This window comes from Notothenia rossii (assembly GCF_949606895.1).
Source record: "Notothenia rossii genome assembly, contig: scaffold_639, whole genome shotgun sequence".
In the NCBI taxonomy this organism is placed as follows: Eukaryota; Metazoa; Chordata; class Actinopteri; order Perciformes; family Nototheniidae; genus Notothenia; species Notothenia rossii.
Window position 1 is genome coordinate 1 of NW_027640308.1, and position 11703 is coordinate 11703.

At 46.1% G+C, this 11703-nt stretch overlaps 1 protein-coding gene across 1 annotated transcript; it reads left to right on the plus strand.

Moving 5' to 3' along the window:
• Positions 1 to 476: 476 nt before the first annotated feature.
• On the plus strand, positions 477 to 11475 carry LOC307026814 (intermembrane lipid transfer protein VPS13C-like; the record flags this gene model as incomplete). The annotated part of the gene is made up of 4 exons (XM_079694948.1): positions 477 to 539; positions 1162 to 1273; positions 5707 to 5813; positions 11313 to 11475. Coding segments are annotated over 4 exons (429 nt in total), but the record flags the coding sequence as incomplete, so codon positions are not given.
• Positions 11476 to 11703: the final 228 nt, after the last annotated feature.

An 11703-nucleotide genomic window follows, 5' to 3' on the forward strand; every position in this document is an offset into this window, starting at 1 on the left:
AGACAGGTCCCTGAACACACCACCACACAATACACAACACATTGAGACAGGTCCCTGAACGCACCACCACATAATACACAACACATTGAGACGTGAGATAACTCTGCAGGTCCCTGAACGCACCACCACATAATACACAACACATTGAGACGTGAGATAACTCTGCAGGTCCCTGAACGCACCGCCACACAATACACAGTACATTGAGACATGAGAGAACTCTGCGGGTCCCTGAAAGCACCGACACACAATACACAGTACATTGAGAAATACTCTGCAGGTCCCTGAACGCACCGCCACACAATACATTGAGACATGAGAGAACCCTGCAGGTCCCTGAACGCACCACCACACAATACATTGAGACATGAGAGAACTCTGCAGGTCCCTGAACGCACGCAGGTCCCTGAACGCACCTCCAGACGTGAGAGAACTCTGTGTGTGTGTGTGTACTAACTGACTGCCCCCCCCTCCAGGATCTGGAGAATGATCTGGACGTCTTCAACATAACGCTGACCCGGCAGCAGGCCCACATGGAGGTAACCCTGCTCCCTGACTCCTCTCTAATTTCGTTTGAATTCCAACACAGAGAAATGTTGTCAGTAGTTTATGGAATCAAATAAAGAGATGTTCATTTCACTAACACACAAACCTGTAAATAGTCAAACTGATAATTCTGCAGTGGTCTCCCTGTCTCTCCCTGTCTCTCACCTGTCTCTCACCTGTGCCCTACCTGTCTCTCACCTGTCTCTCACCTGTCTCTCACCTGTGCCCTACCTGTCTCTCCCCTGTCTCTCACCTGTCTGTCAGTTAGACCATTTAACAACTATAATACATCCTTAATAACTGTGAAATATATACTACTACTAAACCCTAACCCTAACCACTACTGTGTGTGTGTGTGTGTGTGTGTGTGTGTGTGTGTGTGTGTGTGTGTGTGTGTGTGTGTGTGTGTGTGTGTGTGTGTGTGTGTGTGTGTGTGTGTGTGTGTGTGTGTGTGTGTGTGTGTGTGTGTGTGTGTGTGTGTGTGTGTGTGTGTGTGTGTGTGTGTGTGTGTGTGTGTGTGTGTGTGTGTGTGTGTGTGTGTGTGTGTGTGTGTGTGTGTGTGTGTGTGTGTGTGTGTGTGTGTGTGTGTGTGATCAGGTGATCCGGTCCGGCCAGGCGGGGGGGAAGAAGGCGGCGGGGGGGCAGAAGAAAGGGGTGGGTGGAGGTTTCTTCAGCAGCTTCTTCGGGAAGAAGAACAAGAAGGAAGAGCCGGAGGAGAGAGAGGAAGGTGAGACCTTTAGTGACCTGATAACCCCTTAGTGACCTGATAACCCCTTAGTGACCTGAGAGATAACCCCTTAGTGACCTGATAACCCTTAGTGACCTGATAACCCCTTAGTGACCTGATAACCCCTTAGTGACCTGAGAGATAACCCCTTAGTGACCTGATAACCCCTTAGTGACCTGATAACCCTTAGTGACCTGATAACCCCTTAGTGACCTGAGAGATAACCCCTTAGTGACCTGATAACCCCTTAGTGACCTGATAACCCCTTAGTGACCTGAGAGATAACCCCTTAGTGACCTGATAACCCCTTAGTGACCTGATAACCCCTTAGTGACCTGAGAGATAACCCTTTAGTGACCTGAGAGATAACCCCTTAGTGACCTGATAACCCCTTAGTGACCTGAGAGATAACCCCTTAGTGACCTGATAACCCTTTAGTGACCTGAGAGATAACCCCTTAGTGACCTGATAACCCCTTAGTGACCTGATAACCCCTTAGTGACCTGATAACCCTTTAGTGACCTGAGAGATAACCCTTTAGTGACCTGAGAGATAACCCTTTAGTGACCTGAGAGATAACCCCTTAGTGACCTGATAGATAACCCTTTAGTGACCTGAGAGATAACCCCTTAGTGACCTGAGAGATAACCCTTTAGTGACCTGATAGGTAACCCTTTAGTGACCTGAGAGATAACCCCTTAGTGACCTGAGAGATAACCCTTTAGTGACCTGATAGGTAACCCTTTAGTGACCTGATAGATAACCCTTTAGTGACCTGAGAGATAACCCTTTAGTGACCTGAGAGATAACCCTTTAGTGACCTGATAGGTAACCCTTTAGTGACCTGATAGATAACCCTTTAGTGACCTGATAACCCTTTAGTGACCTGAGAGATAACCCTTTAGTGACCTGAGAGATAACCCTTTAGTGACCTGATAACCCTTTAGTGACCTGATAGATAACCCTTTAGTGACCTGATAACCCTTTAGTGACCTGAGAGATAACCCTTTAGTGACCTGATAACCCCTTAGTGACCTGAGAGATAACCCTTTAGTGACCTGATAACCCTTTAGTGACCTGAGAGATAACCCTTTAGTGACCTGAGAGATAACCCTTTAGTGACCTGATAACCCTTTAGTGACCTGAGAGATAACCCTTTAGTGACCTGAGAGATAACCCTTTAGTGACCTGATAGATAACCCCTTAGTGACCTGAGAGATAACCCTTTAGTGACCTGATAGGTAACCCTTTAGTGACCTGATAGATAACCCTTTAGTGACCTGAGAGATAACCCTTTAGTGACCTGAGAGATAACCCTTTAGTGACCTGATAGATAAACCTTTAGTGACCTGAGAGATAACCCTTTAGTGACCTGATAGATAACCCTTTAGTGACCTGAGAGATAACCCCTTAGTGACCTGATAGATAACCCTTTAGTGACTTGATAGATAACCCTTTAGTGACCTGAGAGATAACCCTTTAGTGACCTGATAGATAACCCTTTAGTGACCTGAGAGATAACCCTTTAGTGACCTGATAGATAACCCTTTAGTGACCTGATAGATAACCCTTTAGTGACCTGATAGATAACCCTTTAGTGACCTGAGAGATAACCCTTTAGTGACCTGATAGATAACCCTTTAGTGACCTGATAGATAACCCTTTAGTGACCTGATAACCCTTTAGTGACCTGATAGATAACCCTTTAGTGACCTGATAGATAACCCTTTAGTGACCTGATAGATAACCCTTTAGTGACCTGATAGATAACCCTTTAGTGACCTGATAACCCTTTAGTGACCTGATAGATAACCCTTTAGTGACCTGATAGATAACCCTTTAGTGACCTGATAGATAACCCTTTAGTGACCTGATAGATAACCCTTTAGTGACCTGATAGATAACCCTTTAGTGACCTGATAGATAACCCTTTAGTGACCTGAGAGATAACCCTTTAGTGACCTGAGAGATAACCCCTTAGTGACCTGATAGATAACCCTTTAGTGACCTGAGAGATAACCCTTTAGTGACCTGATAACCCTTTAGTGACCTGATAGATAACCCTTTAGTGACCTGAGAGATAACCCTTTAGTGACCTGAGAGATAACCCTTTAGTGACCTGAGAGATAACCCTTTAGTGACCTGATAACCCTTTAGTGACCTGAGAGATAACCCTTTAGTGACCTGAGAGATAACCCTTTAGTGACCTGATAGATAACCCTTTAGTGACCTGAGAGATAACCCTTTAGTGACCTGATAGATAACCCTTTAGTGACCTGATAACCCTTTAGTGACCTGAGAGATAACCCTTTAGTGACCTGATAGATAACCCTTTAGTGACCTGAGAGATAACCCTTTAGTGACCTGATAGATAACCCTTTAGTGTCCTGATAGATAACCCTTTAGTGACCTGATAGATAACCCTTTAGTGACCTGATAGATAACCCTTTAGTGACCTGAGAGATAACCCTTTAGTGACCTGAGAGATAACCCTTTAATGTCCTGATAGATAACCCTTTAGTGACCTGATAGATAACCCTTTAGTGACCTGATAGATAACCCTTTAGTGACCTGAGAGATAACCCTTTAGTGACCTGATAGATAACCCTTTAGTGACCTGATAGATAACCCTTTAGTGACCTGATAACCCTTTAGTGACCTGAGAGATAACCCTTTAGTGACCTGATAACCCTTTAGTGACCTGAAAGATAACCCTTTAGTGACCTGATAGATAACCCTTTAGTGACCTGATAGATAACCCTTTAGTGACCTGATAACCCTTTAGTGACCTGAGAGATAACCCTTTAGTGACCTGATAACCCTTTAGTGACCTGATAGATAACCCTTTAGTGACCTGAGAGATAACCCTTTAGTGACCTGATAACCCTTTAGTGACCTGAAAGATAACCCTTTAGTGACCTGAGAGATAACCCTTTAGTGACCTGAGAGATAACCCTTTAGTGACCTGATAACCCTTTAGTGACCTGAAAGATAACCCTTTAGTGACCTGATAGATAACCCTTTAGTGACCTGAGAGATAACCCTTTAGTGACCTGATAACCCTTTAGTGACCTGAAAGATAACCCTTTAGTGACCTGATAGATAACCCTTTAGTGACCTGAGAGATAACCCTTTAGTGACCTGATAACCCTTTAGTGACCTGAAAGATAACCCTTTAGTGACCTGATAGATAACCCTTTAGTGACCTGAGAGATAACCCTTTAGTGACCTGATAGATAACCCTTTAGTGACCTGATAGATAACCCTTTAGTGACCTGAGAGATAACCCTTTAGTGACCTGATAACCCTTTAGTGACCTGAAAGATAACCCTTTAGTGACCTGATAGATAACCCTTTAGTGACCTGAGAGATAACCCTTTAGTGACCTGATAACCCTTTAGTGACCTGAAAGATAACCCTTTAGTGACCTGATAGATAACCCTTTAGTGACCTGAGAGATAACCCTTTAGTGACCTGATAGATAACCCTTTAGTGACCTGATAGATAACCCTTTAGTGACCTGATAACCCTTTAGTGACCTGATAGATAACCCTTTAGTGACCTGATAGATAACCCTTTAGTGACCTGAGAGATAACCCTTTAGTGACCTGAGAGATAACCCTTTAGTGACCTGATATCCCTTTAGTGACCTGATAGATAACCCTTTAGTGACCTGATAGATAACCCTTTAGTGACCTGATAACCCTTTAGTGACCTGATAGATAACCCTTTAGTGACCTGATAGATAACCCTTTAGTGACCTGAGAGATAACCCTTTAGTGACCTGAGAGATAACCCTTTAGTGACCTGATAGATAACCCTTTAGTGACCTGAGAGATAACCCTTTAGTGACCTGAGAGATAACCCTTTAGTGACCTGAGAGATAACCCTTTAGTGACCTGAGAGATAACCCTTTAGTGACCTGATAGATAACCCTTTAGTGACCTGAGAGATAACCCTTTAGTGACCTGAGAGATAATCCTTTAGTGACCTGATAGATAACCCTTTAGTGACCTGATAGATAACCCTTTAGTGACCTGATAGATAACCCTTTAGTGACCTGAGAGATAACCCTTTAGTGACCTGATAGATAACCCTTTAGTGACCTGATAGATAACCCTTTAGTGACCTGATAGATAACCCTTTAGTGACCTGAGAGATAACCCTTTAGTGACCTGATAGATAACCCTTTAGTGACCTGAGAGATAACCCTTTAGTGACCTGATAGATAACCCTTTAGTGACCTGATATATAACCCTTTAGTGACCTGATAGATAACCCTTTAGTGACCTGATAGATAACCCTTTAGTGACCTGATAGATAACCCTTTAGTGACCTGATATATAACCCTTTAGTGACCTGAGAGATAAACCTGGTCTTTATTCAGGAGGACTCTGTGAATGACAAATTGTTGGTCCCGCCCCTTCCTCTAGTTTCAGGCTCAGGATTGGACGAGCTGATGACAGCGGAGGAGAAGCAGAAGCTGTACACGGCCATTGGGTACAGCGGCAGCTCTCACAGCCTGAACCTGCCCTCACAGGTGAGTTTAGCATATATAATGTTCACCTTCTCCGGGTCCGATACACAGCTGAGACACACCTGGAGATCTCATCCCTTTATTATAAGATGTATAATATAGAGATGTAATGTTCTCCGGCTCTCTAGAGTTCCCACATCGTGTCGTTACTTCCTCTGAACGTGCTACCGTTGCAATCAAAATGATTCAGGTTCACTGGGGAATATACCATATCTCAGCTGTTTGCAAAAAACACATTTCACAAGAACTGTTTTAGTAGATCAAGTAAACTTATATGAGGGTGTGAAGCTGACAATTGAGCGGCCCGACCAAGCAAGGAGGCAGAGGCAGAACGTCCAAAAACACAACCCGGTGTGGGCATTTATTAAATCATACAGATATGATATGACACAGCCTCAATCTGCTGCTCCTGTGCGCACAGCCACCACACGACCAGCCTCCTAACAGACATGGAAACAGAGCCTAAATACACACCCACTAATCAGCAATTTGACACAGGTGGGGGGGGGAGCAATTAGACACAGGTGGGGGGGAGGAGACAACACAGGGCACCAGGGCCCTTTCTCATTTCATCAAATCCTCCTCCTCGACTCCTCGACTCCTCGACTCCTCGGTCCTCCGGTAGTGACCCGGAAATGAATTTCAGCGCGTGTATGTCTGTGTGTTGTACAGTGTGTAGATGCGGCGGACAGACTAGTTGGTTTGGTGTCCTCTGCTTACTTTTAATACTTGTAAATAAAACTTTTGGCCCGTAATTTCAATTCCTCATTGTAGCGACCAGAGAGGGGGGGATATATCCAGTCTCTGATAGGGTTACGTTATTATGAGAGTGCTCTGTTTGATTCTGAAATTGTATATATCTATATAAATATATATGTGTGTGTGTGTGTGTGTGTGTGTGTGTGTGTGTGTGTGTGTGTGTGTGTGTGTGTGTGTGTGTGTGTGTGTGTGTGTGTGTGTGTGTGTGTGTGTGTGTGTGTGTGTGTGTGTGTGTGTGTGTGTGTGTGTGTGTGTGTGTGTGTGTGTGTGTGTGTGTGTGTGTGTGTGTGTGTGTGTGTGTGTGTGTCACTGTGAATGAATCAAAGTAAATATATAAGTGGTCATGAACACATCTGTCCATCAGACAGAGGGCTGCTGTGCCTCCTGTCATCATTAATGGACGTTTCTTTAAAATGACCGCTCAGTGGAGAGGAGTTCTCATTTCTCTAACCTCCTGCTGCTTCCCCTCCTCTCTCCTCGGTTCCCCTCCTCTCTCCTCGGTTCCCCTCCTCTCTCCTCGGTTCCCCTCCTCGGCTCCTCCGCTCGCATCTCCTGTGGGCGGGACTAAGTCTTGAGGATAGGAGTCGAGGAGGGGAGTTAGAGAAATGAGAAAGGGCCCTGGTGCACACAATCAACAGCAACAGACATGGGGAAAGGGGAACACTGTTCAACATAAAACCAACAAACAAAGACAGACAAACTAAAACACAGACAGATGCACAAACTACATACATTTTGCCACCAACAAAACTAAACAACTCGTAACGGAGGCCGAGATCTATGGCCCCAAAGATCACCTCTGTTACAGAGGGTCTTTATCCAAGTTCAACAGACAATGCTACCTTTAACCAGTTAAACCCCCCGGCCCCTGCAGGCTCAACATGATTCAACCCCTTCATGACGGGGGTTGATAGCTTTGTTCGTTATTCTGGAGTCCAGGAGAGAAGCTTTAAAAAGGAGACCAATGGAGTCTCTGAGAAGTTTCAAAGGGGTACTTTAATGAAATGGAAGAAGATGGTTCGGAGAGAGGGATGTAAAGAGCTCCCTCTCTGTGGTCGGCCGAGCAGAAGAGCCCACAAGCATTCGTCTTTCCCGCTTGCTGCTGTTCGCTCCTCCTCTCTGGGGGCTGTGGTGACGTAGGGGACTCCCCCCCTCGGTCTTCTGAGTCCGATATTGCGTTAAACAGAGGATTCCGACATTTTATATTCATCGCTTACTTCCACATGCCTTTTCTCCTTCTTATCTCTTTCAAAACTTTATATGTAACACGTGTTAACGGCGTCAATAGCCACTGTAATGATACTACTGGACGGTAGTCCCGGATGTCGTCATGAAGGATTTTCAGAATAAAAGCTTGGTATTGAGAACTTCCGTTTTTTCCAGAATAAAATAGCATTTAAACTGACGGTATGTTCAAACTAAATGATGCCATAAAACATTGATTTTAATTTCTAACAGGGTCTTCAGGACATAGTAAAGCCTTTCTGTTCTGACCTGCTTCGTGACGCCAGCTTCTGACAGCTTAGGGATCTGAGTTGACCTTTTGGACGGTCCCACGCTTCAGCCTCCTCACAGACAGCATCCCCTAAGAGTTCCCGAAACTTGACTGAATCCATCGAGCCCTCCACAGGCTTCAGAGCATCGCTGAGCCCCCGCTGCTTCACTGTAGGCAGGGGGTCCTCTCAGCTTCACTGCAGGGGGTCCTCTCAGCTTCACTGCAGGGGGTCCTCTCAGCTTCACTGCAGGGGGTCCGCTCAGCTTCATTGCAGGGGGTCCGCTCAGCTTTACTGCAGGGGGTCCTCTCAGCTTCACTGCAGGGGGTCCTCTCAGTTTCACTGCAGGGGGTCCTCTCAGCTTCACTGCAGGGGGTCCTCTCAGCTTCACTGCAGGGGGTCCTCTCAGCTTCACTGCAGGGGGTCCTCTCAGTTTCACTGCAGGGGGTCCTCTCAGCTTCACTGCAGGGGGTCCGCTCAGCTTCACTGCAGGGGGTCCTCTCAGCTTCACTGCAGGGGGTCCGCTCAGCTTCACTGCAGGGGGTCCGCTCAGCTTCATTGCAGGGGGTCCGCTCAGCTTTACTGCAGGGGGTCCTCTCAGTTTCACTGCAGGGGGTCCTCTCAGCTTCATTGCAGGGGTTCCTCTCAGCTTCACTGCAGGGGGTCCTCTCAGCTTCACTGCAGGGGGTCCGCTCAGCTTCACTGCAGGGGGTCCGCTCAGCTTCACTGCAGGGGTTCCTCTCAGCTTCACTGCAGGGGTTCCTCTCAGCTTCACTGCAGGGGGTCCGCTCAGCTTCATTGCAGGGGGTCCTCTCAGCTTCACTGCAGGGGGTCCTCTCAGCTTCACTGCAGGGGTTCCTCTCAGCTTCACTGCAGGGGGTCCGCTCAGCTTCACTGCAGGGGGTCCGCTCAGCTTCACTGCAGGGGGTCCTCTCAGCTTCACTGCAGGGGGTCCTCTCAGCTTCACTGCAGGGGGTCCGCTCAGCTTCACTGCAGGGGGTCCTCTCAGCTTCACTGCAGGGGTTCCTCTCAGCTTCACTGCAGGGGGTCCTCTCAGCTTCACTGCAGGGGGTCCGCTCAGCTTCACTGCAGGGGGTCCGCTCAGCTTCATTGCATTCCCACTATCTGTTCTTCTACGCACAAAATTCTTTATTATCACTCTGCCCGTTATTTTGCCGGTGTTCTCCTCCCGCATTGAACTTCGCAGAAACTCCGTTCGAACATCAAAACGTTCAGCTCGGTCAGGAATCGATGGCTATTACTTTTCTCATTCATAACTTTCATAATTCCAGAAATACATCCCATAATTCATCAAATTTTTTAACATGGTAGTCAATGGAGAAACTCTTCAGACTTCAACAAATCTTCATGCGACTTCAACTGCTAACTGTTCATTCATACTGTCACTCAGAAACCTCATTCCAACTTTAAAATGTTACACATCTTCCTGACATTATTCGTGTAAAACAACTTTTAAATCTGATTCTTACTTTTAGAGATATTAAACATTGTTCAGACCTTGGTAAAGAGGCTTTCTTCAGATTTTAACATTAACTAGAGTGCGTGATGTCACAGCTAGAATGGAGGAAATCTTGAATTTTGCCTTCATATTTTCTTTTAAACCTGCCATAATTCCCAAACCCATAATTTCTCGTTTGGAATATGAGGAAATGAACTGCGGTCTGGCTCTCCCAGCTTGCACGCGGTTTGATTGGCTAGCGCTTGAACTGTCAGACGGACCGCTATGCTACCCACAATTCAGTTCGGCGAAAAGCGAGGCAACGTGACGTCACCCCATTCAAAGTGAATGGGCAGACGCGTTGGAAACCGTTTTTGAAGCTGTCGAAGCTGTAGTGTGGACGGGCCGTTAGTTAAACTGCAAAAAAGGCCACATTATTAACCCGAAGGTACACAAAAAGCACACTTCAGATACTCAACTTCCTTGACATGCTTCACGTTTTGAAATTTCACCGATATCTGTTACGGTTCTTCCACAAAACGTTCACATGTAAGAGGTTTATCTCTCATTCAGAACAGTGGAAACCTTTGATCTCTACAGAGCTCGTTAGCTCAAATATAAACACCTGTGTAATGGAACACGATGATGTCATCACTCCACCTGACATGCTCAGAGCAGCAGACTCCAGATAGAGGGTAACGGTCCTGCCCTCAACAGCTCTACGTCCATTATGGGGTGTCATCATATGTCTCCTATGAAAATGTTCAAAAAGTGCTCAAACTTCACATGTGTGCTAACAGTCCAGCCGTGAAGGCATCTACGGGACAGTTTTGAGAATTATTCAAATGCCGTTGCCATGGCAACACAAAGGCTCGCCATGAAACACGGTTTTCTCATAACTTCAGTGAAAATACTGAAAATACTCCCAACAGCCCAGAACTTCACATGTTAACGATGCAGCCATCAACGCATCTAAGCATATTATAGGGTGTCATCAAATGCCGTTGCCATGGAGACAGACCACTCGCCATGAAACACGATGTTGCTGTAAGTCCAATGGACACGGTCCAATCGTCTCCCAATCTTCACTTGTATATCACCGGTCCATGCCTCAACAGCTCTACGCCAAATCTGAGATCTCACCATATGCCGTTTCTATGGAAACGCATCCCTCGCCATAAAACACGATGTCGCTATAACTCCTATGAAAATGTTCAAAAATGCTCAAACTTCACATGTGTGCTAACAGTCCAGCCGTGAAGACATCTACGGGACAGTGTTCAGATTTCTTCAAATGCCGTTGCCATGGTAACACAAGGCTCGCCAAAAAACTTCACAGGTTTGGTAACGACGCAGCCATCAACACATCTAAGCATATTATGGGGTGTCATCAAATGCCGTTGGCATGACGACAGATCATTCACCATCAAGTTAGTTCAAAAGTTTGCAGTTCAAATATTCTGCTACTTTTCCAAGCCTTTTTACTTTCTTTTCTTCTCTCATCACACATTCAAGTCCCCAGTGTTCATGTATCATTTCAATCCAAAAATGATTCACTTTCTTCTCACACATTACATTTCAGCAGTTCATCGTCAGCTTTTCAGCATAAAGCATTCCCCATAGCAATTTCTTCAGGAATTGCATTCTCTAGTTATGACTGTCACTGTCCGAACCATATAATAATAAATCGTATAATAAACATCTATTATACACGTGTGTGTGTGTGTGTGTGTGTGTGTGTGTGTGTGTGTGTGTGTGTGTGTGTGTGTGTTTGTGTGTGTTTGTGTGTAGTACGTGGCGGTGGTCCTCAGCTTCCAGCTCTGTAAAACCTCGGTCACGGTCAGAGATCAGCCAGACGTCCCTGAGATCCTCAAAGTCGAGATGCTGGACCTCAGCACCAGGATCTCCCAGAGACCCGGAGCCCAGGCATTCAGGTGAAACCCCCCCCCCCCCCCCCCCCTATATCTGGTCTTTGTGTGATCTGAACCCTCTAAACCTGGTCCCTGTGTGATCTGAACCCTCTAAATCTGGTCCCTGTGCGATCTGAACCCCCGAAACCTGGTCCATGTGTGATCCAAACCCCCTAAACCTGGTCCCTGTATGATCTGAACCCCCTAAACCTGGTCCCTGTGTGATCTGAACCCCCTAAACCTGGTCCCTGTGTGATCTGAACCCCCTAAAC